Here is a 27,855-nt window from a genome sequence, read left to right as displayed (position 1 = left end):
ATCTATACAGTGTTGACCGTAACCAGGGCAGAGTCAATAAGGTACAGCAAGACAAGCCGAGGTTTGTAAACGGATCAGAGTCAGGCAGGTATAGAACGGCAGGCAGGCTAGGAGTCATGGCAGGCAGAATGGTCAGAACCGGGGAAACAGAACTTGAGAAAAGCAAGGAGATGGGAAACCATGCTGGTAAGACCTGACATGACAAGACGGCACCGGAGGAAATGGCAGCAGTTTTACGGGCTCCCAAACAATTGTGCTATTTTTTTCACGTTATTTGTAACTTATTTTGTACATAATGTTTCTTACGGCAAAAAAAGAGCTTCTGGAAATCAAGACAGCGATCAGTCACCTCGGATTAGACAATTGTTTTTTTCTACAACAAAGATGACGCACAAGACATTCTCCAAACATCCCACAGGACCGACATCCCCGTTATTTGCAAGAGGGAGCGACGCAGGTACAGAGGACAAAGAGCTGGATGCCTGGTCAGGACCAGGTTCTAGAAGGTGACTGGGAAAGCTGCCATTACCGTCAATACTACTTACCAACGTGCAATCATTGGACAATAAATTAGACGAGATACGATCACGAATATCCTACAAATGGGACATCAAAAACTGTAATATCCTATGTTTCACAGAATCTTGGCTGAATGACGACATGCTTACAAGCATGATTCCTGCTTAGAAGCAGAAATTAAAGCAGGAAGCACCAGTGACTCGGTCTATAAAAAAGTGGTCAGATGAAGCAGATGCTAAACTACAGGACTGTTTTTCTATCACAGACTGGAACATGTTCCGGTATTTTTCTGATGGCATTGAGGAATACACCACATCAGTCATTGGCTTTATCAATAAGTGCAGTGAGGACGTCGTCCCCACAGTGACCGTGCGTACATACCCCAACCAGAAGCCATGGATTACAGGCAACATTTGTACTGAGCTAAAGGGTAGACCTGCCGCTTTCAAGGTGTGGGACTCTAACCCGGAGGCTTACAAGAAATCCTGCTATGCCCTGCGACGAACCATCAAACAGGCAAAGCATCAATACAGGGCTAATATTGAATCATACTACACAGGCTCCAGTGCTCTTCTTATGTGGCAGGGCTTGCAAACTATTACAGACTACAAAGGGAAGCACAGCTGCGAGCTGCCAAGTGACACGAGCCAACCAGAAGGGCTAGATCAATTCTTTGCTCGCTTCGAGGCAAGTAACACTGAGGCATGCATGAGAGCATCAGATGTTCCAGACGACTGTGTGATCATGCTCTCCATTGCCGACGTGAGTAAGACCTTTAAACGGGTCAACATACACAAGGCTGCGGGGCCAGACGGATTACCAGGACGTGTGCTCCGGGCATGTGCTGACCAACTGGCAGGTGTCTTCACTGACATTTACAACATGTCCCTGATTGAGTCTTTAAAATACCAACATGTTTCAAGCAGACCACCATAGTCCCTGTGCCCAAGAACACAAATGCAACCTGCCAAATTACCATAGACCCGTAGCACTTACGTCCGTAGCCATGAAGTGCTTTGAAAGGTTGGTATAAGGGCTCACATCAACACCATTATCCTAGAAACCCTAAACCCACTCCAATTTGCATACTGCCCAAACAGATCCACAGATGATGCAATCTCTATTGCACTCCACACTGCCATTTCCCACCTGGGCAAAAGGAACACTTACAGTGGGGAGAACAAGTATTTGATACACTGCCGGTTTTGCAGGTTTTCCTACTTACAAATAATGTAGAGGTCTGTAATTTGTATCATAGGTACACTTCAACTGTGAGAGATGGAATCTAAAACGAAAATCCAGAAAATAACAGCATTTTATTGCATTTTGAGATCCCCAAAAGGTTCTACAGCTGCAACATCGAGAGACTGGTTGCATCACTGCCTGGTACGGCAATTGCTCGGCCTCTGATGGCAAGGCTACAGTGGGTAGTGCGTGCGGCCCAGTACATCACTGGGGCTAAGCAGCCTGCCATCCAGGACCTTTACACCAGGTGGTGTCAGAGGAAGGCCCTAAAAATTGTCAAAGACCCCAGCCACCCCAGTCATAGACAGTTCTCTCTGCTACCGAATAGCAAGTGGTACTAGAGTGCCAACTACTTCTCACTGTCTCTCATATATGCATAGTCACTTTAACTATACATTCATGTACATACTACCTCAATTGGACCGACCAACCTGTGCTACTGCACATTGGCGAACCGGTCTATCTGCATTGTGTCCCACCACCCACCACCCCTCTTTTACGCTACTGCTACTCTCTGCTCATCATATATGCATAGTCACTTTAACCATATCTACATGTACATACTACCTCAATCAGCCTGACTAACCGGTGTCTGTATGTAGCCTCGCTACTTTTAGAGCCTTGCTACTGTATATAGCCTGTCTTTTTACTGTTGTTTTTCTTTCTTTACTTACCTATTGTTCAACTAACACATTTTTTTGCACTATTGGTTAGAGCCTGTAAGTAAGCATTTCACTGTCGGCGCACGTGACAAATAAACTTTGATTTGAACAGGCAACAGACAAACAGAGAACACAGGTATAAATACACTGGGGATAATGAGGAAGATAGGCAACACCTGGAGGGGGTGGAGACAAGCACAAAGACAGGTGAAACAGATCAGGGTGTGACAGAACTAAGCTCTTGAGTTATAAGCTACACTCTTCATTAATTTGTAAGTCCAACTAAGGATTCTAGCTTCAATAGATTAATTAATAGCTATCAAGTAATAGATAAAAGATTGATAGAAGTCAGATGAACTCCACAGGAGGTTGGTGGCACCTTAATTTGGGAGGACGGGCTCATGGTAACGGCTGGAGCGGAATTAGTGGAATTTTATCAAATACATCAAATACGTGGTTTCCATGTGTTTGGTGCCATTCCATTAACTCCGTTCCAGCCATTATTATGAGCTGTCCTCCCCACAGCAGCTTCCAATGGTGAACTCCTATTTTGAAGGGATAGGACGCGTTGGCTGTGTGTTTGGCCAATAAAGGCATTTCATATTTAACCCCACCCACATGTGAAAAACGAAATATCAAGATGATTTTGGTTTATTTGCAAAAATAGACAACAATTACAAGCCATTTTCCATTTTTCCGTTGCTCTGTTTTAACACTGAAAAGGAATTAACCACATGTACACAGGCCGAAAATCTATTTGTTCCATTGTTCTTGTTTATGTATTTTTTTTTAAATCAACTCCAAGCAATGAGTGAAAATGAGTCACATTTTGGTTTGGGTTGTGTGTAATTCACTATGCAATGATGGGTCATATTCATCTAAATGTTCACCGAATACACAAGGTTCAGGGTTCATCATCTAGAATTCAGGAATTCAGTTGTATGCACGTTGGATAATTGTCCCATGCAATTGTTTACAAGAAAGCAGGATGTAACATAAATATCAAGATCCTAAGTGAAGGTACATGAATTCAGGGCCTGCTCATCTGTTAATAACCTGTTATAGTTTCATGTACCTATAATCACTAGATGGCGCTGTGGTACAGCTTTAAGGAGGATATACACAGAACTACACAGAACTCAGTAAATGTATATTTATAGACTTGCAAAGGTTACAATCAAGTGATCAGATTATTCATCAAGGTAGCAAGTGAGTACAAGTTCCCAACAAAATAACTGAATGATGTGAAAATACATATAGGTATGGTGTTGATCAAACATATGTCATACAAACAATTCATTGCGCTGTCAATACGTATGTTGCATTACATAAGTGTAAATAGATTTGTATTGGAGTGTTTACTCTTTCTTTTTTTGTACATTTTATGTGAGACTTGTACATTTCAAAATTAGATATAATAGGGTATAACCAAATTTAAAATATATGTTTATCCGGCAATTTGGAAAGGGTGTCAGACCATTAAAATCAGCCTGGCGTCTCTGATGAGCATTAATGAGTTGAGAGAAGAAGAGTGTTGGATCATGCCAACGCTGAGGAGCTACACAAAGAGTACACAAGACTGTTTAATTGCCAATTAGAATGACACAAAACTACTCACGAAATGTATAAATGTGCACAGAGCTTCGCAAGGGCTTTGGTGCCTTTTCTGTGAAGTCATTAGACATTCTGGGCACTTGCTACTCTTGCTCTGAGAGAGAGAGAGAGAGAGAGAGAGAGTACAGAGAGAGAGAGCGAAGAGAGAATGGAGAGGGAAATAATCTATTCCCTTGAGGCAGCAGAACCAACATTTGAAGATTCAATCCTTTATAGGTGTTTCATGATCCTTCAGGTGAACTATTTGTTGTTAAAAATCAATTAAAAAATCAAATCTGTTGATGGGGGCTGTATTTCACTTGCCTTATTTTATCCCCATTTACAAATAGAGCAGTTATCACAGAGCTTAAGAACACCTGGGCTGTTTTTATAGTTATGCCTGTTATGTGTGGCACAGAAGAAAGTACACAGAGAGACTAATAAGAATTGGCAGCACACTCGCCAGACACAACTGTGCAGGGACTGTGTCTTAGCAAAGTCCCGGCTGCCGTGGTAACGGTAAAAAAGAGTGCTGCAACCCGAAAGGAGGCGATCTCATAACAAGGGGGCGGGAGGCAGAGGAAAGGGGGAAGAGGTGGGGTGCACGAGAAAGAGGGCGAGAGAGGGAGAGAGAGAGAGAGAGAGAGAGAGAGAGAGAGAGAGAGAGAGAGAGAGAGAGAGAGAGAGAGAGAGAGAGAGAGAGAGAGAGAGAGAGAGAGAGAGAGAGAGAGAAAGAAAGACAGACAGATGGGGGAAAATAATGGAAATAGGGGTAGAGATAAGACAGGAGAGAGAAAAACTGCAGGGGAGTCTCTCCAGTTTGATAGGAAGAGTGTAGCGTAGAAGAGGTGCTCAGAGCAGTTGACTGGCCGTGCACTCACAGCACAGCCTCTCAATCAGTGCACTTGGCTATGCTTATTCAGGAAAAACACACACACATACAAAAACACACACAAGGAGGAAGGAGCTGGGAGCTGGGAAGGCAGCCCAGGAGAAGGAAACCAAATGGGGCAGAGCGCCTGAGTTTAAGATCCAGCAGCTGTCTCAAGGGGGGCAGGGGGGGCCTCCAGACAAGCACCGGCCAGCCAGTCAACGGGCCAGCCATGGGGAGCTACCAGGCAGCAGACAGAGAGGGGAGAAACCAGAAGAGCATGTACCCAGCAGGACAGACCCTACCAGCAGCACTGCAGCTCCCCAACACCAGACTGCCACTACCAGAGATGCAAGACAATCGGGCTGAGTGGGTGCTGACTAATTAGCTCTCACCCCTGAGCGGTTTAACCAGGGGTTGAAGGGGGGTTGCGGTCAACAGATGTGGTCGTTGCGGAGGGCCATGGGGCCAGAGCCATCGCGGGGGCGCTGTCTGCTCAGGTGGCTCGGGATGAAGGTGTGCCGCAGGAGCACGCTGGTGTTCGCCCTGCTCTGGTTCGGCTCCTGGGTGTTCCTCAATGGCCTGGTGTTTGTGCACCGGACCATCCTCTCCGACTACTGCACGGATGACAAGAGCAAGAAGATCCTGCAGAGAGTGGTGAGTACAGTACATGGAGACGGCGGACTCACACTTCCATTTCGATGTTGACACTGAACTTGAGGTTAGTGTGAATACTGATACACACAACGTAAAATGTGTGTGTGTGTGTGTGTGTGTGTGTGTGTGTGTGTGTGTGTGTGTGTGTGTGTGTGTGTGTGTGTGTGTGTGTGTGTGTGTGTGTGTGTGTGTGTGTGTGTGTGTGTGACACAACACAAACCACACACTAAGCCAAACAATATTACACATGAAGATAATGTAGAGTAGACAGAGTCAAAATATATTCTCACGGTAAAGTTATTTAATCTATAGACATCTATCTGTCTTGGACAAATACCTTTTGAATTATACCAACCAACATTCAGAGAGTAACACACTGTGTTGGAATTAAGCCGAATTGATAGGATACCATGAGAATGTAGAGCGGAAAAACCAATAAAACATCACGACTCAATTGAGAAGCATTTCCTAAGCAGTAGTAGACATAAAAATGCCTTCAGTTGCTCCTCTCACTCTCTCTCCCTTACTCTTAACCTCTGTACTATAGAAATATGCCTTTTAATTTACTTGCTCTAAACCTTACAAAAAAAGATTGAAGGTTTGAAACTGCAGTGAAAGTGCAGTAACTGCAGTCGGCTGTGTTATTTTGGACACAGTATTTGCAGCCTACTACAGTTATACTGCATTCTAACGACAGTTATACGACAGTGTATTGCAGTTACACTGCACTCTGACTGCAATCTTTTTTCGTAAGGGAAGCGCCGAGACCACAGTCCATCTCTTTGTTTACTTAAAAGACAGAATTATTTCTGCACTGCCACGCTCTCTACCAAGTACACCGACTAATGTTTCAGCCCTAACATCTTTCTGTAGCCCTCGAGGCATTTCACGACAACACATTTAATGGGGAGGACATTTTCTCAAAAATGATTGCTGGTAGTGATAAAACTGTAAGACATAGTGCATTAGACATCTTCCATCATTTTACTTCTCTACCCTTTTTCCCCCTGAGTCTTGATTTGATAAACAATACAGCGAGACTTAACTGTATTTCAATAAAATTACGATTGGATACTCAGCTGAGTTTAACTTCTAGAAGTGGCCCTGAACCTCAAACAAAATAATGGCATTTTTTTCTGGGATTACTTCTTGGTTCTAAAGCTTTTACATAAAGCGCACTTTTGTACTAGTAGATTACACACAATATTGAGTGGGTGGTTAAATCTCATTTCAGTGTGTCACTTGTGGAAGTGAGACACAAATCTCTTCCAGGTAGGTGGAGACCGAGACTGAAGTTGTTATTTCTCACCCAGATCATAACAAAACGATAGAGCAACGTATCCCATTCTGGCTAACCAACATCACTTCACTGCCAAACCCACACAAGACAGAAAGGGATGGATTTCTAAAGCTTTCCACCATTTTTTCCAAAGGTAATTCAACTTGCACTGAAAGAATATAATATAATATAAACAGTTGAAGTCGGAAATTTACATACACTTACGTTGGAATCATTAAAACTCGTTTTTCCACCACTCCACAAATTTCTTGTTAACAAACTATAGTTTGGGCAAGTCGTTTAGGAGATTTTTCCAACAATTGTTTACAGACAGATTATTTAATTTATAATTCACTGTACCACAATTCCAGTGGGTCAGAAGTTTACATACACTAAGTTGACTGTGCCTTTAAACAGCTTGGAAAATTCCAGAATATGCTGTCATTGCTTTAGATGCTTCTGATAGGCTAATTGACATCATTTGAGTCAATTGGAGGTGTACCTGTGGATGTATTTCAAGGCCTACCTTCAAATGGAGTGCCTCTTTGCTTGACATCATGGGAAAATCAAAAGAATTTAGCCAAAATTGTAGACCTCCACAAGTCTGGTTCATCCTTGGGAGCAATTTTCAAAAGCCTGAAGGTACCACGTTCATCTGTACAAACAATAGTACGCAAGTATAGACACCATGGGACAACGCAGCCGTCATACCGCTCAGGAAAGATATGCGTTCTGTCTCCTAGAGATGTACGTACATTTGGTGCGAGAAGTGCAAATCAATCCCAAAACAACAGCAAAGGACCTTGTGAAGATGCTGGAGGAAACCGGTACAAAAGTATCTATATCCACAGTAAAACAAGTCCTATATCGACATAACCTGAAAGGCCGCTCAGCAAGGAAGAAGCCACTGCTCCAAAAACTCCATAAAAAAAAGCCAGATTACGGTTTGCAACTGCACATGGGGACAAAGATAGTACTTTTTGGAGAAATGTCCTCTGGTCTGATAAAACAGAAATAGAACGGTTTGGCTATAATGACCATCGTTATGTTTGCAAGCCGAAGAAAACCATCGCTTTGAAATGGACATTTATTCAATTCCAGCCAAATGACCTGTGCAATAAATAACTTTGACTTGAATTTCTATGGATGACACAGTTGTGTGTTCTCTCTTGACAGTGTTTTGAGTGCAGTGACAGTTCACAGAGGAAATGTTACACCCCTCTGTCTCCTCAGGGCAAAGGCCTTGGTCAGATAAATGATGACCTTTGATTCCATGGAATGTTCTGTCCTCTAAATATGAAACAAACAAAAAAGATTCAGGGTGGGGATCTAACTTGACACAATGAGCCACTGCTGATTATCCAGCCATGAATTTAATGACACAAAATATGACTTAACACAAGGGAATGATAGCTAGATTTCATATTATGATTACATGAACCCCATTGTCTCCCATCAACATTTACTCTGCCAATTGCTTAAATGTTTAACCTCATAAATAATCCCAAACATGCTTTTAAATTCCCCTTTAAATGCAGCTAGTCCAGTATATAATGTGGACAGACAAGAAATGAGCACAAAATAGACAAACAGTGGTTGCTTTTGCGACTCCCTTTTGGCAAACTGCCCAGTGCAATAGGCCAACAGTCCGTCGGTTCTGGTTTTGACATTGTTGCAGGACCTAATGTTGGCCAACCTCAAAAAGTAGCCTCTCTTTAGGGTCAAACTGACCTTTGTGTGCCGAGGTTGACAGGACAGAACAAAAACCACCCAACCTCTTTTTGTTCTCTGAGCGTTTATTCCTGTTCAGACAGATAGTTCCTATTCTGTCTGATATCAGTATATATCATTATTTATTTGCATTTGTGCAATGATATGTTTCATATGTACCCACATACAGTACTTAGAGGATTTACATCATTATTCTGGTAAAGTGTACCGATATAAATGTGTTAATAGTTTACTTAGCTTCTCCTCTAAATGTCGTTGCATATAGGAGGTTTGGGGCTAAATTGATATATTATGTGGCTTGAGGCGAACACAGGCTTGAGGCTAAATTGTATATTAAATGCAGTCATTTGTATCTCAATATCAAATCATTTTTGGGTGAAAGTTAAATACCTTACTGTGATTGTTTTCAATTAAAATTGTCCAACATAAATAGCTCCTTAAAAAATAGCAATTTCTAAAAGCAATCGTTTTGCTAGGACTGTCTGGGAGTGGTCTGAGTGGGGTCGGGGAAACTGAAAACTAGCTATTATTGGCAGAGAGGTTTGGGACTCTCTTTCTTATTGGTTTATTAAGTAATTTACCACCTGGTGATGTCACCAGGCAGGCCAAAACTCCATCCCACCAAAACAGGCAGAAATGTCAGTCAGTCTTTTCAAACAGCTCTTATACTGTATTATTCCAACCTCATAGTGTGGAAATATATACAATAACAGTCAAAAGTTTGGACACACCTACTCATTCAAGGTTTTTGTTATTTTTTTAAAACTATTTTCTACATTGTAGTGAAGAAGTGAAGACATCAAAACTATGAAATAACACACATGGAATCATGTAGTAACAAAAACGAATCAACAAATCAATGACAGCTTTGCACACTCTTGGCATTCTCTCAACCAGCTCCATGAGGTATTCACCTGGAATTACATTTCAATGAACAGGTGTTCCTTGTTAAAAGTGAATTTGTGAAATGTCTTTACCTTCTTAATACGTTTGAGCCAATCAGTTGGTTTGTGACAAGGTAGGGGTGGTATAGAGAAGATAGCCCTATTTGTTAAAAGACCAAGTCCATATTATGGCAAGAACAGCTCAAATTTGTTCAACACTTTTTTGTTTACTACATGTTTCCATATGTGTTATTTCATAGTTTTGATGTCTTCACTATTATTCTACAATGTAGAAAATAGTAAAAAATACATAAAAACCCTGGAGTGTCCAAACTTTTGACTGGTACTGTATATAACATAGAAATATCACATTATTGACTGCACTGGGCCATTATTGCACTGGGCCATTATTTCACCATCAGTTGATGGTATTCTGAATTACTCGATGAAACCTATTACACTCATACCTTGTGAACATATTACCATAACCACACACAGGGAAGGCAGTAGGTGACTTTGAGAGCGAACTTTGATGGGAATGCTCCATAATCCTGACGATAGACACAGGGACTAACCTTGTCCCAATATTTCTATGATTATCTACGGTTTCTTGATTTGCAAAGATGAAGCATATATCCTGCTTGGAACAACTTCTCACAATGGCAAGGGAGGTTGACTCTCAGCTGGCAATAGGGACTTTTTGGTTTAGGCAGCCTTTACTAATTGAACAAATCCCTTAAGCTTTTTATTGCACACCTTAATAGCTTTCTGCTCTGGTGCTTACACTACAGCTTGGCTTTTTAAAGTTCTTTATTCACGCATTTAGCCAGCCATAAATTGGCATTGCCTGGAGATAGGGAATGGTGCCACGGCCACGACAATGTGAATTCTAATGATGGTTGTGTTTCATATTATAATTGCAGTACTGTTACAAAAAGTATACATTATATATTCTACCATCTGTAAAAAAATATATATAAAAAAATAAAAAAATGTAAATATGCTATTGTGTTCCTTTTATGTCATGCCATTGTGAATAACACGATGGTTAATGATACTGTGATAATAGTAGCACTCAACATGTGTGTACTGTATGGCTTCACAGGTATGTAACCACTTGTGGAGATGGAACAGGCATACAAATCATTAATATAATATTTGTGGTCAAATCCTATCAAGTGTAATATAAAGCCTTTTTTACATCAGCAGGTGTCACAAAGTGCTTTTACAAAAGCCCAGCCTAAAACCGCAAACACCAAGCAATACAGTAATATCTGTAGTAACTTTCGTGATTTGTAAATATATGTGCTAGTAAACCAGCCTTTTGAGATCACAAACAATACGACGAAGAATTGAATCCCACAGCTAAACTATCAATTCATTTAACGTTATTCAGGCCACTGAATAAATTGGTTTAGTTTGAGTCCAAGAAGCAGCAATGATGTTGTGTATAGTGCAAACATCATTTTGGAAAACTATTACTCCCAGTGAACTGAACTTCTTCTAAAACAGGCAACCCAGTCAGTGCTCTCAAAATGTATGCATTTGTTGCTCTTCTCCATTTTAAAATGAATAAACACAATGTCCACCCAAATTCACACTTCACACAACAATAGTATCAATTATGGAACTACTATGCATTCACACAAAACTGAAAGTGCGAACCATCGCATTTAACCTTGGAAAGTTGACTGGGAATATGGCCAGATACAAACAGTGTTGTTATTCCCTCCACAAGGCAATCAAACAAGTAAAATGTCAGTATAGAGACAAAGTGGAGTCACAATTCAAAGGCTCAGACATGAGACGTATGTGGCAGGGTCTACAGACAATCACGGACTACAAATAGAAAACCAGACACGTGATGGACACCGACGTCTTGCTTCCAGACAAACTAAACACCTTCTTTGCCCGCTTTGAGGATAATACAGTGCCACCGACGTGGCCCGCTACCTAAGACTGTGGGCTCTCCTTCTCTGTGGCTGACGTGAGTAAGACCTTTAAACGTGCTAACCCTCGCAGAGCTGCAGGCCCAGACGGCATCCCTAGCTGCGTCCTCAGAGCATGCGCAGACCAGCTGGCTGGTGTGTTTACGGACATATTCAATCTCTCCCTATCCCAGTCTGCTGTCCACACATGCTTCAAGATGGCCACCATTGTTCCTGTACCCAAGAAGGCACCCATAACTGAACTAAATGACTATCACCCAGTAGCACTCAATTCTGTCATCATGAAGTGCTTTGAGAAACTAGCCAAGGATCATATCACCTACACCTTATCTGTCACCCTAGACCCACTTCAATTTGCGTACAGCCCTAACAGGTCCACAGATGATGCAATCGCCATCATACTGCACACTGCCCTATTCCACGTAAGAATGCTGTCCATTGACTACAACTCAGCATTCAACATCATAGTACCCTCCAAGCTCCTCATGAAGTTTGAGGCCTTGGGTCTCAACCCCACCCTGTGCAATTGGGTCTTGGACAGGTGGTGAAGGTAGGAAACAACATCTCCACTTCACTGATCCTCAACACTGGGGCCCCACAAGGGTGTGTGCTCAACCCCATCCTGTACTCCCTGTTCCTGAAGAAATTTGGCTTGTCACCTAAAACCCGCACAAACCTTTACAGATGCACAATTGAGAGCATCCTGTCAGGCTGCATCACCGCCTGGTATGGCAACAGCACCGCCCATAACCGCAGGGCTCTCCAGTGGCTGGAGTCTGCAATACGCATCACTGGGGCAAACTACCTGCCCTCCAGGACACCTAAGCACTCGATGTCACAGGAAGGCCAAAAACATAATCAAGGACAAGAACCACCCGAGCCACTGCCTGTTCACACCCCTACCATCCACAGGTGCATCAAAGCTGGGACAGAGAGACTGAAAAATAGCTTCCATCTCAAGGCCATCAGACTGCCTACATACAGACTTTAAATCATTGGCCACTTTCATAATGCCACTTTAATAATATTTACATATATTGCATTACTCATCTGATATGTTTATACTGTATTTTGTACCATCTATTGCATCTTGCCTATGCTGCTCAGTCATTGCTCATCCATATATTTATATGTATATATTCTTATTCCATTCCTTTACTTAGATTTGTGTGTATTAGGTAGTTGTTGTGGAATTGTTAGATTACTTGAAAGATATGCCTGGACTGTCGGAAGTAGAAGCACAAGCATTTCGCTACACTTGCAATAACATCTGCTAACCATGTGTATGTGACCAATACAATTTGATTTGATTTGATGTACAGTACAGGCTTACATTGGCCGCGAGTGAGCCAAAATAATTCTCACATTGTTCCCGCTTGGCAATTCGAGCCAAATGTAGTCCTATATAATCTATGCTACAACGTATATATTTATATGATTGTCTTTTGACTAAAAGGTCTTCTCTGGACATATTTGAGCAGATCTTTGTTTTCAGGCTCATTTTTTCCAGTTGTGCGGGAGAGAAATCTAAGTAGAGCTAAGGCTACTGTCACAGGACATTCCCCACATGCCTACTCTGACCAACGCTTGGGCCGGGCTGCGCTCCGCTCTGCTCGACAGACCACAGACACACTGGTCCACTCCAGACTTAACCATTACTTTGCCAAGGCGAGAGCTCAATAAGGACCCAAAGTGCAATTATACAAAATCTGTTTGTTTTTAAGATGATTTGAATGACAGGAATCTAACAAAATGTACAACATTCATTTAAACAAACCTAATTCCAAGCGATGTGTTTGTTATTACACACATGCTAAGGGGTTTGACATTATTTATGCTCTAGCTCCATTTCCCATGACCTAATACGATTACAGAATGATGAATACTGTAAAAACCTAGGCCTACTGCCACTTCCAGGTAGACTTTCTTCATAGGTAGATGCCTTCAGAGTAAAAAGTGTGCGTAAATGGGCAGTTGTTTGTAAACATTGTCTCTTTCTATTTGATTGAATTCCAGCCACAGAAGAGGAATACAATAGAAATGATCCTGTAAAGTGGACCAATCCTTGCAGCGGTGTAAACACTTAGTAAACCATGCCGTCGAGTTCAATCAGAAACGTACGTGATTCGCTTTTGCCGCGCCTTTTAAGGTCAATGTATTTGCACTTTTGAATATGGAATGTGCCCCAGAGACAGAATTTAGGTTTTGCTCAGCCAACAGATATTTCCTTGATTCTTATTGATGGCCAATAGATGTTTGCTTTGTTCATCGTCTTTTGGGGGGGATTTCGAGAAATAAAATATAAAAGAAGGAAAAGTACAGAAAACAAACAAAACCTCTGATTTTTTTCACTGCTTCATCCAAACCCAACAATCGTGATGATGTGTCTTGCCTGGTTAACCAATTGCCTGGTTAACCAAAGGTTCATTAAGGGTGTGGACTACTTCAAAGTCTGGAGGGTATTGTTTCCCTTGAACCACTTATTCATAGCCAGTTAATTAAAACAAAATAAACACTGAGAGTGTTAAATCAACACTGAAAGGGTTGAGTCTGTGGACCCATATGCCTACCTGAACTATGTTAATTTAATACACTGCTTAGTGTAAAGCCTTATTAAAATATTTGCCTTTGAAGCAAATTGTCGACTTTCCACCACGGCTGTATATGTTATTGACAGAGACATGGTTGTTGCATTCACCAAGTGAGATCTTAAGCGAATGTGTTATAATTCAAAAATAAATGTTTAAAACAATACCTAACACACAGTTAGTTAGTTTTACCCTAATACAGACAGGCCTGAAACTCATACACATCACTTTGAACCAAAACCAAAACTATAATCATCATATTTCCCTGCTTGCTCTATTGCAGGTAGAGTTTTAGAATAGTTTGTTTCAATATCTATGTTTGGGGTTTTTGCTCAATGTGATGCATTTAAAGCCCCTATATTAGGGTAAAACTATGCCCTCAAAATAATGCCTTATGAAATAAGTATGCTATTGTGTTAATTGTTAAAAAAATATATTAAAAAAATTAAAAAAACATATTCGCTTAGGTTCTCACTTGGTGAAGTCCATAGGATTGAAAATGTGTGAATGCAACAACCATGTCTCTGTCACTAACAAATACAGCCATGGGTGGTAACTCTACAATTTACTAGAAAAACAAGGCAAATATTTTATTCAGGCTTTAAACTAAGCAATGTGTTAATTTAATTGTTCCGGTGTACATATGAGTCCACAGACTTCACACTTTCAGTGTTGATATAACACTCTCAGTGTTCACTGGAGAATTTGCTGTTTTGTCATTAGCTAGAGCTTGAAACGCAAAACAAACATGCTGTGGGCTATTTATTGACTCTAGCTTTTGTACTGTAATTTGGCTCGTCTGTACATATCCACAACTGATAGTATGACATGTAAACTGAAGCTGAAGCCATGTTCATTTGGAATTCACTTTTGTTATTAATCACAATTCAACGCTTTACAGACAGACAGGGTTTCTCCAACAATCAATTACATGTACATTGTAAACTCCAACACATATACAAATGCAAGTAAAACACCATGACAGACTTGCACACAGTCCAAACACCATGGTGGGAAAGTTTACATGCAAACGGAAGCTACAGTAGAAACAGCTGCAGCCCGAAATGTTGCAAGTACCATGAAATACAGGGAATTAAAATGTACGTGTGGAACGTGGCAGCCGCACTGAAAAGGCTCTAAAAAAAAAAAAAAAGAAAAAGATTTGTCCTGGGCCAGATGCCTAGGCTGGAACATTACGGCCACAGCGCAGCTTAGCCTACATAGTGCCGAGAGATCTTAGGGGCACATTAGGGACCTCAAAATAATTGCAGGGGTCTCCGAGTTCAACCCTCTGGAGGTAAGGTGAGGACACGTGTGGCCGTCAAACTATATGATACAGCTTGAGATAGGCCACGTTCATTTGTGATGTCACCCAGCTAAACAGAGAGCAAAGTTGGAGCGCAGTAAAGTCTGCCAAAACATCCATAGTATGAATCTCAAGGAATTTATAATGTGCATTAAATATCGGGACAATACTGTTGACTCTTAATTTATTTTGTCTAATATAAATATAATTTTGCTATATGGACAACACTTAATTGTAATGAAAATAAATTGTCCTCAGCGGCATTGTTTTAAATTATTACCAGTGTAACTGCTTGGGAATTACATGTATGTTATTTCACCAATTCATAAACATTTATTGTGTCACTACATTGTGTATAAAGTATGACCTAGGCTTGTAGGCTTGCAATTTCAATGTAACATGTAAGAGAGGCCACAGAGGAAAGGGTGGGGAAGGATAAGGGATAAGGGATACACAGCTATGGCTAAAGTGCTAATGCCATGCCACCCAGTAAAGCCATTAAGCATCTGATCTTGTTGAAATCGTGACCAACTCAAGATGACAGCGGTTTACTTTGGAATGTGGGCAGAGAGGGATTTTCTCTCTAATCCCCCAGGAACACTAATAATTTCCAACCTCTGGACCGACATCTATGCACAGAGACTTATAACAATCCCATTTGCTCGCTAATCCGAGACATTGAGAGCAGGTTAGAGGCCGAGTCTGAAGTGTGATGTGATATAATTCAGCATCAACTGAAAAATGTGCATCAAATGTACTGATGCGTACAGAATTGCCCATTTTAGGTTCAGTAGCACAATCACACAGTGCCATTCCCTTATTGGGATGAGACATGGACTACAAATCACATTTTAGTTGAAATGCATTGAAATGTCATGCATTTAGTTAGCTCAAATGAATGACAACCGTATTATGTACACCAAAAATAATTAGATTTTGTCTGTGTGTTTTTATGTCTGTCTGTCTGTCCCAGTGTGAGGAGTATCGCGAGGGCGCCCTAACCGGTGACCTGTGCGAGGACCTGTGCGTGAGCGGCCAGGTGGAGTACAGGCGCTGCCTTTACTACGAGAACGGTAAGAAGGTGATCGAGGCCCGGTGGCGTGGCACGCCCGTGGTGCTCAAGTCCAAACTGGAAAACTTCTCCTCATATGAAAGCCTGGGTCTCCTGGAGTACCAGGACCCAGCCGAAGAGCTCTCTCCCCTGGACGTGGTCTTCTACGCCACCCTGGAGATCAGGAACTCCCTGGGGCTGGATATAAGCGGCAACACCTCTCTGCCGCCGCTGTGGGGTCAGAGGCTTAGGGAGCATGGGCAGGCCTACTCGCGGGCCGAACTAGCATCGCTGTGGTCCCTGCTCCAGCAGGAGGAGTACACTTTCCTGAGGGTGCTGCAGGACCTCAGCCGCCACTTAGCCAAGGTGTTGGGCTCCTGCGGACACTTCTACGCTGTGGAGTACCTGTCGGCAGGCCACGCCTGGGACCAGAACATCTTCTCGCTGGAGGAGGTATCGGCGGGCCCACGGACGGCGAGGGACATGGTGCACCGCATCGCCCTCAGCTTCCTGGACATGGCGTGGCGCTTCGACAACGACTTCTCGCACCGCCTCCACCTGTGTGACATCAAGCCGGAGAACTTTGCTATCCGGAAGGACCTTACGGTGAGCTGACGTTTGCACACACACTTGAGCCTGCAAAGGAACGCACACTCACACACCCAGTACACCCATAGACACACATTCAACTAACATGCACACACCTCAAAGCAAAGAGTTGCTGACTCCCTCACACAAAACAACAGGGGAGCCTTGTGTGAAGGGAAAGCTGTCATTATAACAGTCCCAAAACGGCTGCTGGGTAACCGTCACAGATCTGAGATATGTTTCTCTTTAGTGGGGGAGTTTAGATTTCTTCCTGTGTAAACAAGACAAGGTTAGGAAATCTAGCTCCCTTTTTTCACACTAAGACACACAGACCGACCCGATTTTGCCCCCATTCGCATGAGTTAATTTATCCACACAATACAGCGGCACATTCATCCGCAGAGTGCAAACAGTTTGATGAGAGCAATGCCTAATTGTTTTCCACAAGAACAAAAATGGCCGCTTGTGCCCATTTATCAACATTGTACTACATTGGTTTTTTACCTTAGTTTGGTTTGTTTGAAACCTGTGCATATTTGGCTGACTATGACCTATCAAGGACTGAGAGCAAAGGTGCAAAGAACACCTTGCATTGGATTTGTGTTGTGTTTCTGCTGACGGGTGATTCATAGCGTGAACAGACATCGAACATTGATATAACTACTTTCTGAATAGGTCACGTAAGCGGAATGAAAAGCTAACATCATTCACACAAAAGGATAGTGTGAGAACAGAGGGTATTACAATGTATTAACAGTCCTCGGCACCATTTTCATTTGATTTCCATAAAAGGGCCACAAACAGCTGTTTGAGCAATCAATGAAAAACACACGTCTTATTTTCAGGGTCTGTAGACTTGGCTTATGTAACGATGACGCAAATGTAGCTTTAGAAAGGAAATCGTTATTCCTATTTTAGGATGGAGAAAATGAAGTCGTTGTTATGCACCATCTTATCATTGTTGCAGCGTCATTCGTGACAGGAAAATATTATTTTGATGAGGCCCTTAATGAGATAACCGTTGTTATATGGACATCATCTAGTGTGTAACGTGCATGCGGGTCAGAATGCCGATGCAAATGACCCTTCGAAGATGAAAAGTAACAGGCAAGCTTTTATTTTGCTTGTGGAATGTTCGGGAAGAAAAAGCGGTTTGGAAACCTTTTCTCCTCATGTTTCTCCCCCTGTATAATTGCTGGTAAGTTTACACTTTTTTTTGAAAAAGCATCGAAGTTCAAAAGATTACACTGTTTGAAATAAAACATAATATTATTGTACCTGTCATGGCTCACACAAACAGTGAGCTCATGTTATAATGTGAACAAAGACCAGGAGAAAGGAGATGAATCCAAAGGAGGCTTGTTATTGTTTATGTTTCAGCTGCTCTGTAATTAAAACAAAGTAGACTTCCAATCCCTCCTCTCTCTGTTTTATAGCTCCAGGGGATACAGCTGATCCCTGCTTCCGTTTTCTCATGTGATAATAAACAGAGGAAGTGAAATGTCTATGTTATATACGGGGCGGGGGGTATATTGAGGGGGTATATTGTGTATATTAAACGTATGTTGGGGCAAACAGTATATTGAGGGGGTATATTGTATATATTAAAAGTATATTGGGGTACATGTTGGGTTGGCTTGCTTCGTCGAGAATAGCACTTATTATCATGTCTGTCAGATATACAGCTCCTTCAAACGCTACGTATGCTTACTGTCTCTTATTTTCACTGATCACGAAGACCTTCCAAGGTTCGACAGTGACAGGTTTTATTTATTTGGTGGCGTGTTCTGCCATAAATCAGCTGTAGCTGACATGAAGTGCTGCAGTGGAGTCATTCTTTACGAGCCATCTACTGCAAAAGAGGACGAACATATCAAGCCATGCAGATTAAACAGCAACTCCCTTAAACAGCAATGAGAGAGAAAAGGAGGACTTTATTTTTCCCTATGATCACGTCAATGACAAATTCCACATTTATCCAACAGGAATATTTACAATTTGGATACTCTTGATTTATTACCCTCCCTTTTAAATAAAATGGGTTTTTCAGACGGTGGAATAGGGAGATGGATGAAAGGGCAAAAGCAAGACTGATAGTGGTGGATGTAAGAAAGGATAGGCCTAATACATTTGACTATTGAATCCTTGCCTCTGTGGTCAGTGTGAGCTCCGGAGTTGGCAGCAATGCAACATGACCAGACACCGGCACTTACTCACCTCTCTCTGTGCTGTTCTGCAGGTGGTGGCTATAGATGTGGACATGGCCTTCTTCGAGCCCAAAATGCGAGACATCCTTGAGCAGAACTGCACTAACGACGACGACTGCAACTTCTTTGACTGCATATCCAAATGCAACATGAAGACGAACAAGTGCAGTTCCAAGCGGAGAAATAGCAACCTGCAGGTATGTATGGTTGCATCAAAATATGAACGGTTTTCTATACTATGATGGACAAAAAAAATACTGTTGGTCCCATGTTTAATGAGCTGAAATTAAAGATCCCAGAAATGTTCTATACGTACGAATACAGTTGAAGTCGGAAATGTACATGCACCTTAGCCAAATGCATTTAAACTCAGTTTTCACAATTCCTGACATTTAATCCACTAAAAATGCCCTGTATTAGGGTCAGTTAGGATCACCACTTTATTTTAAGAATGTGAAATGTCAGAATAATAGTAGAGAGAATGATTTATTTTAGATTTTATTCCTTTCATCACATTCCCAGTGAGTCAGAAGTCTACATACACTTAATTAGTATTTGGTAGCATTGCCTTTGAATTGTTTAACTTGGGTCAAATGTTTTGGGTAGCCTTCCACAAGCTTCCCACAATAAATTGGGTGAATTATTGCCCATTCCTCCTGACAGAGCTGGTGTAACTGAGTCTGGTTTGTAGGCCTAATTGCTGACACACACTTTTTCAGTTCTGCACACACATTTTCTATAGGATTTAGTTCGGGGCTTTGTGATGGCCATTCCAATACCTTGACTTTGTTGTCCTTAAGCCATTTTGCCACATCTTTGGAAGTATGCTTGGGGTCATTGTCCATTTGGAAGACCCATTTGCGACCAAGCTTTGACTTCCTGACTGATGTCTTGAGATGTTGCTTCAATATATCCACATAATTTCCCTTACTCATGAAAACATCTATTTTGTGCCAGAATGTGTCTCCTTCCTGAGTGGTATGACGGCTGGTGTTTATACTTGCATACTATTGTTTGAACAGGTGAACGTGCTGCCTTCAGGCGTTTGGAAATTACTCCCAAGGATGAACCAGTCTTGTGGAGGTCTACAATTGTTTTTCTGAGGTCTTGGCTGATTTCTTTTGATGTATTTTTCCATGATGTCAAGCAAAGAGGCACTGAGTTTGAAGGTAGGCCTTGAAATACATCCACAGGTACACCTCCAATTGACTCAAATGATGTCAATTAGCCAATCAGAAGCAGGAATGTCCACCAGAACTGTTGCTATAAAATGTCATATTAATTTCTCTACCATAAGCCGACTCCAATGTTGTTTTAGAGAATTTGGCAGTACGTCCTACCGGCCTCACAACCGCAGACTACGTGTAACCATGTCAGCCCAGCACCTCCACATCCGCCTTCTTCACCTGCGGGATCGTCTGAGACCAACCACCCGGACTGCTGATGAAAAACTGTTGGTTTGCACAACCAACATTTTTTGCACAAACTGTAGGAAACCATCTCGGGGAAGCTCATCTACATGCTCATAGAGCGCTGTGCTCAAATGCTCAGGTCTTGACTTGATTGCAGTTTGGCGTCGTAACCAACTTCAGTGGGACAATGCTCATCTTTGATGGCCACTGGCACACTGGGGAAATGTGCTCTTCACAGATGAATCACGGTTTCAACTGTACCGTGCAGATGGCAGACAGTGCATATGACATTGCGTGGGCGAGCAGTTTCTTGATGTCAACGTTGTGAACAGAGTGCCCCATGGTGGCGGTGGGGTTATGGTATGGGCAGGCATAAGCGACGGACAACGAACACAATTCCATTTTATCCATGGCAATTTGAATGCACAGAGATACCGTGACGAGATCCTGAGATCCATTGTCGTGCCATTCCTTCGCCGCCATCACATCATGTTTCAGCATGATAATGAATGGCCCCATGGTCTGTACACAATTCCTGGAAGCTGAAAATGTCCCAGTTCTTCAATTGCCTGTATACTCACCAGCCATGTCGCACGATGCTCTGGATCAACGTGTACAACAGGTTGTTCCAGTTCCTGCCATTATCAAGCAACTTCTCACAGCCATTGAAGAGAAGTGGGACAACATTCTGCAGGCCAATTTCAACAGCCTGATCAACTCTATGCGGAAGAGATGTGTTGCACTGCATGCGGCAAATGGTGGTCACACCAGACACTGACTGGTTTTCTGATCCACGCCCCTACTTTTTTTTAAAGGTATCTATGATCAACAGATGCATATCTATATTCCCAGTCATGTAAAAACCATAGATAACTGCCTAATGAATTTATTTCAATTGACTGATTTCCTTATATGAACGAACTGTAAGTCAGTAAAATCTTTGAAATTGTTGTAAGTTGCATTTATATGTTGTTCATTGTATTTTCAACTCACTCTACACATTACAATTAAACAAGTTGTTGAATTGTAACTTGGCTGATCCTCTCAATATCTATACGAAAGCCCTCTGTCATGGTTGTTGAAGGAACTGGACCAAGGTGCAGCGTTGTGAGCGTACATTTTCTCTTTATTTGAAAAGACGCAGAACAAACCGTGAGGCTAAAGGCTATGTGCCCTAAACAAAGTCAACTTCCCGCAAAGACAGGTGGAAAAAGGGCTACCTAAGTATGGATCTCAATCAGAGACAACGATAGACAGCTGCCTCTGATTGAGAACCACACCCGGCCAAACACAAAGAAATAGAAATAAAGATACTAAAATGCCCACCCTAGTCATACCCTTAACTTTTAATTACTTTAATTTTGAGTGTGTAGTTGAGTGCTACAAGGAAGGTTCATTTCTTATGATAACACTAGGGTTTTTCAGAGCATATTCACAATACAAGAAGCAAATCCAGGTTAGATAAGACTTCAAGAGTTCCTCAATAGTATCATTAGCGTCAAGGGTACATTGATCCAAATAAATCACAAATTGCAAGGGATTGTAAAGGATGTAATCTAATGCAGATTATTAATGTCTTGCACACGGAAATACATTTTTAAATATCATTTCCCAGACATTCGCGGAGATCACATGCATAACACCCTTGAGGCCGGGATCCAATCCGATTGCATTTTTCCGGCAATGCACGTTATAAAGGCAATATTTCTGTGTTCATGGACACCACATCCATGGTGAACACTGCACGTCAGGCTCAATCGAAAATTACCTTGGCATATTGTCCACATCTGCAATCAGATTGAATCCCAACCCAAAAGTAAATGCAGCACGCAGATCGCAGATCCGAATTTGTTTGAATACCGACTTTGAGTCATTACCTAGTCTTTGACATACTACACATCCAATTGATAAATTGACATACTGTTGTCACTCACACTGCCGGATGCACTGGAGAAGTGGATACCCAGATAATGCCGTTTACATGATTACACCAGGTCCACCTCAAAGCCACAGGTGGCTGCTGCGATACCTTTCCTCCACTTCTGATCACTTATCGTAACCCTCGCTGACCCCTACCTCTCCATTGTACTGCCTGCCATACAAGGAGACAATAGAGGCTTTGTCATTTAACGATTGCAGGGGTAGAGGAAAGGGTATTTGTGTCTGGGTGGTTTATGTCCCCTTCAAATTGGCGTGTAATAAGAATATGACTGATAATGACCCCAGTGATAATTAAATAAGAACAGAGGAACAGTAGGTCACTCTCACAATGACTACTGATTGCCCCCTCCACTTCTCTCAACTTTCTGTTAACCTCTTTCCTTTTGGGTCTCTCACTGTTACCCCCTCTTCTCTCTTCCTTTCTTCACTCCTCTCTGGTCTGTCACCCCCTCTTCCGCTCTGGACAGGTGATCTGTGAGAAGATCTTTAGGCCCTGGTTCTCTCCCACGCTGCTGGGCGCCAAGGCGGGCCTCCCCCCCCAGGTGGACCTCCAGCGGGCGGTGCAGGAGTGCGTAGAGACTGCGGGGGGCGAGGACGAGGAGCAAGACCGGGCTGTCCAGAAGCGGCTGCTAGACCTCCTCACGGGCCTCCTCCACCAAGGGACATCCTCTGATCATTGGGGCAAAGGGGGAGAAGATAGAGAGGGCATTCACCCTCACACAGCTCTTAACTTCTGAAGCATTGCACTGTTCCCCCTCACAAAAACTATTCAGTGGAGAAACCAACAGTATTCGCTTCATGAGACGCTAATTTAACATTTTTTTTATGTTTTGCATTTTGTGAGGTGGTTCCTGAGGACTGGATGATACTGGTTTTTGAAGTGACAAAAAATGCTCTGATGCTGTTAGCACTGACTATGTGCTTTAGTACCTACAGTAAGCAGACTATGGCAGTTTCAGAGGTATTACTGTAGCATCTGCCAATAACTGATGGTCTATCAAGCAAGTGGTCAATCTATTTGAGTCATCTTTACCTCAAATAAATGCAGAAACTTTCTTTTGACCCTTTTGTACAGTCGGCCTATAATCTCATGATCACTTCAGAGCTTTTTGAAAATGTTTTGCAATGTCTGTATGAACGGAAGGTTTGTAGTCATGCACCCGCTTGTGATCCACTAGCCAAAACCACAGCTGCCTGTTGTCAGGTCCACCTTTTGTTTCAAGTAACATGTCAACACTTTCCAGGCTAATGGACGGGGAGAAGCATATATCAGAAACTGCGCTTGGTTCCCACCATCCGGCCTGGTCGCCTGTTCCAATGGGAAATAGCGATGCTGCTGTGCGAGTACTCCCCTTATTTCTTCAGTGGCCTTAGCTTCCAAAAAAATCAGGTTCCCTAGGTTCTCCAGCTGGTTCACCACAGGACAGAGGGAGGAAATAAGATGAAGAACAGGCTTTGGACAGGAAGGGAGGGTGGGATGGGGGGGGCAAACACATCTCAATCTCCATCTCAACCAAAAATGTACGTAAAAGTATCGGATTAAATCAAGTCAAACTTTGTTTAAAGTGCATTTAAGGTTTGATTTGACTTTAACTTGATTTTTGGTTGAGATGGAGAAGTGAATACAACACAAGTATTATTAACATGTAGATTCCATTTAAAATCATCTAAAGCTTGAAACCCTAGGCATATCCCACTGTGGATATGGTTGGAAAACTCGTTTATTAATCAACATTGTTTCCACGTCATTGCAACCCAAAATATTTGTATGAGTACGTGAAAACAAATTGGGTTTGCAAAATGTCATCAAATTAAGGGCATTTCGTATTTTTTTCACCCAACTTTTAACCTAAATGACATTTTTTGGTTGAAAAGGAGACTTGAATCCAACATATCAATTATTAATTTGTAGACAAACTGGATTTAATACCAGACTCAGAGGCACAGATGGATATATCCAAGAAAAATAAACGTCTCCTTCAAATGTTGATATTTGATTGCGATGCACGTTAAATAGTCTATTAATGGTCAACAAGTTAACATATGATATGAGGATTCACGTCTCCATCTCAACCAAAATTAAAAGTTAAAGAAATAAAATAATAGGAATAAGCCAGTGGCTCAGATCTAACTATCTAAGCAGTAGATGCATATCCTTTAAATGTTGATATTTGGATACAGTGTCAACCCCCTTTTCCCTTTCCCAAACACACAAGCTGCGTGTGGGTAAAATCACAGAGGAACCCCCCTCCAAAAAAGCCATTTTGCAACCTACAGTGCATTCGGAAAGAATTCAGACCCCTTGACTATTTCCTAATTTTGTTAAGTTACAGCCTTAATCTAAAATGGATTAAATACATTTGTTTCCTCATCAATCTACACACAATACCCCTTAATGACAAAGCAAAAACAGTGTTAAAATGTTTATTGCAAATGTATTACAAAGAGTCTCGAAATTGAGGTCAGGCGCATCCTGTTATTTTTATACATTTCCCGAAATTCTAGAGCTCTGTCAGAGTGACCATCGTGTTCTTTGTAACCTCCCTGACCAAGGCAGTTCTCGCTCGATTGCTCAGTTTGGCCTGGCGGCCATCTTTAGGTAGAGTCTTGGTAGTTCCAAACTGCTTCCATTTAAGAATGATGGAGGCCACTGTGTTCTTGGGGACCTTCAATGCTGCAGACATTTTTGGTACCCTTCCCCAGATCTGTGCCTTGAAACAATCCTGTCTCTGAGCTCTACTGACAATTCCTTCAAACTCATGGATTGTTTTTTTCTCTGACATGCACTGACAAGTGTGAGACCTTACAAGTGTGTACAGGTGTGCCTTTCCAATCAAGTTGTAGAAATTTCTCAAGGATGATAAATGGAAACAGGATGCACCTGAGCTCAATTTCGAGTCTCATAGAAAAGGGTCTGAATACTTATGTAAAAAATGTATTTCCAACATGTCTAAAAGCGTGTTTTCGCTTTGTGTGTAGATTGATGGGGATTTGTTTTTATTTAATCAATTTAAGAATAAGGCTGTAACGTGACAAAATGTGGAAAAAGTAAAGGGCTCTGAATACTTTCCGAATGCACTGCAACTACTGTAGCTGATAATTATGAAGTAAAATGGATGTTTTATGTATATCTTCTTTCTTCTCTGTTGCTATTGTCCTGGTTGAAAGACGGTTCAGTGAATGGGTAAGTACACAGGTCAATAGGGCTAACTGGCAAGCCAGCTAGCCACGAAAAATGTACATCTACCTTGCTTAACATTAATTTTAGGTCATTTGTGCCCATTTAACTAGCTGGCTAGCTAGATTATTACGGTTCACACATCTAGCTGATAATTATGAATTAGAATGTTTGCTTTGTGTACATCTTGTTTCGCCTATTGTTACCATTGTCCTGGCTGGAAGAAGTATCAGTGAATGGGGAGGTGAAGAGTGAGGTTATACAGTAGGGGGAGTGTGAGTGTTTCTCAAATGTAATGTTCTATGTGTTCTCGGCCTCACAAGAACCTACTCAGGCTATATCACATCCGGCCGCGATTAGGAGTCCCATAGGGCGGGGCACAATTAGCCCAGTGTCGCCCAGGTTTGGGGGCAGGCTGTCATTGTTAATAAGAATTTGTTCTTAACTGACTTGCCTAGTCAAATAAAGGTTAAATAATAAATAACTTTGAAGATGCAAAATATTTTTTTATTGTGAAACAAACAAGCAATAAGACAAAAGAAAATGAATAACTTGAGCGTGCATAACTATCCACCCCAAGTCAATATTTTGTAGAGCCACCTTTTGCAGCAATTACAGCTGCAAGTATCTTGGGGCATGTCTCTTTAAGCTTTGGCACATCTAGCCACTGGTATTTTTGCTCATTCTTCAATGCAAAACTGCTCCAGCTCCTTCAAGCTGGATGGGTTCCGCTGGTGTACAGCAATCTTTAAGTCATGCCACAGATTCTCAATTGGATTGAGGTCTGAGCTTTGACTAGGCCATTCCAAGACATTTAGATATTTCCCCTAAAACCACTCAAGTGTTGCTTTAGCAGTATGCTTAGGGTCATTGTCCTGCTGGAAGGTGAACCTCCGTAACCAGACTCAAATCTCTGGAAGACTGAAACAGGTTTCCCTCAAGAATTTCCCTGTATTTATCTCCATCCATCATTCCTTAAATTCTGACCAGTTTCCCAGTCCCTGCCAATGAAAAACATCCACAGCATGATTCTGCCAACACCATGCTTCACTGTGGATGATGTTCTCGGGGTGATGAAAGGTGTTGGGTTTGCAGCAGTCATAGCGTTTTCCTTGATGGCCAAAAAGCTCAATTTTAGTCTCATCTGACCAGAATACCTTCTTACACATGATTGGGGAGTCTCCCACATGCCTTTTGGTGAACACCAAATGTGTTTGCTTATTTTTTCTTTAAGCAATAACTGTTTCCTGGCCACTCTTCAGTAAAGCCCAGCTCTGTGGAGTGTACGGCTTAAAGTGGTCCTATGGACAATTTGCAGCTTTGCAGATAATTCAGGGTTATCGTTGGTCTCTTTGTTGCCTCTCTGATTAAAGCCCTCCTTGCTTGGTCTGTGAATTTTGGTGGGGGGCCCTCTCTTGGCAGGTTTGTTGTGGTGCCATATTCTTTCCATTTTTTATGATGGATTTAATGGTGCTCTTTAGAATGTTCAAAGTTTCTGATATTTGTTTATAACCCAACTCTTATCTGTACTTCTTCACAACTTTGTCTCTGACCTGTTTGGAGAGCTCCTTGGTCTTCATGGTGCCCCTTGCTTGGTGGTGCCCCTTAGTGGTGTTGCAGAATCTGGGGCCTTTCAGAACAGAACATATATGCTGATATCATGTGACAGATCATGTGACACTTATTTAACTATTTATTTAACTAATTATGTGACTTCTGAAGGTAATTGGTTGCAATAGCTCTTATTTAGGGGTTTCATAGCAAAGGAGGTGAAAACATGCACTCACCAGTTTTCTGTTTTTAATTGTTTTGTCATTTTTTTCATTTCACTTCACCAATTTTTTTTTAATTTTTTTTTTAACCTTTATTTAACCAGGCAAGTCAGTTAAGAACACATTCTTATTTTCAACGACGGCCTGGGAACAGTGGGTTAACTGCCTGTTCAGGGGCAGAACGACAGATTTGTTTGTACCTTGTCAGCTCGGGGGGTTGAACTCGCAACCTTTCGGTTACTAGTCCAACGCTCTAACCACTAGGCTACGCTGCCGCCCCATTTGACTATTTTGTGTATGTCCATTACATTAAATCTAAGTAAAATTAAATTTAAATTACAGGTTGTAATGCAACATAATATGACAAGGAGGTCTAATACTTTTGCAAGGCACTGTACATGCCTTTAGTTTTTGTTTTTAGT

At 41.8% G+C, this 27,855-nt stretch overlaps 1 protein-coding gene across 3 annotated transcripts; it reads left to right on the top strand.

Moving 5' to 3' along the window:
• Positions 1–3,079: 3,079 nt before the first annotated feature.
• LOC118361547 (divergent protein kinase domain 1C-like) lies at positions 3,080–26,161 on the top strand. 3 transcript variants are annotated; one of them, XR_008083551.1, is made up of 5 exons: positions 3,082–5,547; positions 16,258–16,941; positions 19,163–19,327; positions 20,153–20,299; positions 22,951–23,085. XR_008083551.1 is itself a non-coding variant. In XM_052483242.1 (4 exons), exons 1-4 carry the CDS (start codon positions 5,561–5,563, stop codon positions 23,218–23,220), a joined length of 1,170 nt encoding a protein of 389 aa, XP_052339202.1. In that variant the 5' UTR covers positions 3,080–5,560; the 3' UTR covers positions 23,221–26,161. The 3 variants fall into 3 exon arrangements, 2 of the variants coding, with proteins under 2 accessions (XP_052339202.1, XP_052339201.1); XM_052483242.1 differs by lacking the exon at positions 20,153–20,299 and having other exon boundaries at positions 3,080–5,611; positions 22,951–26,161; XM_052483241.1 differs by lacking the exon at positions 20,153–20,299 and having other exon boundaries at positions 3,090–5,547; positions 22,951–26,161.
• Positions 26,162–27,855: the final 1,694 nt, after the last annotated feature.

The sequence above is a fragment of the Oncorhynchus keta genome, chromosome 28 (assembly GCF_023373465.1).
Source record: "Oncorhynchus keta strain PuntledgeMale-10-30-2019 chromosome 28, Oket_V2, whole genome shotgun sequence".
In the NCBI taxonomy this organism is placed as follows: Eukaryota; Metazoa; Chordata; class Actinopteri; order Salmoniformes; family Salmonidae; genus Oncorhynchus; species Oncorhynchus keta.
Note: the sequence above shows the minus strand (reverse complement) of the source record. Positions and strands in the feature narration are given on the sequence as shown.

Bases quoted from the DNA above. Each gene is read 5' to 3' on its own strand.
- LOC118361547 (XM_052483241.1), top strand. From the start codon at position 5,332: ATGTGGTCGTTGCGGAGGGCCATGGGGCCAGAGCCATCGCGGGGGCGC. The intron at 16,942-19,162 runs GTGAGCTGACGT...GCTGTTCTGCAG, and splicing joins CTATCCGGAAGGACCTTACG to GTGGTGGCTATAGATGTGGA. The intron at 19,328-22,950 runs GTATGTATGGTT...CGCTCTGGACAG, and splicing joins GGAGAAATAGCAACCTGCAG to GTGATCTGTGAGAAGATCTT.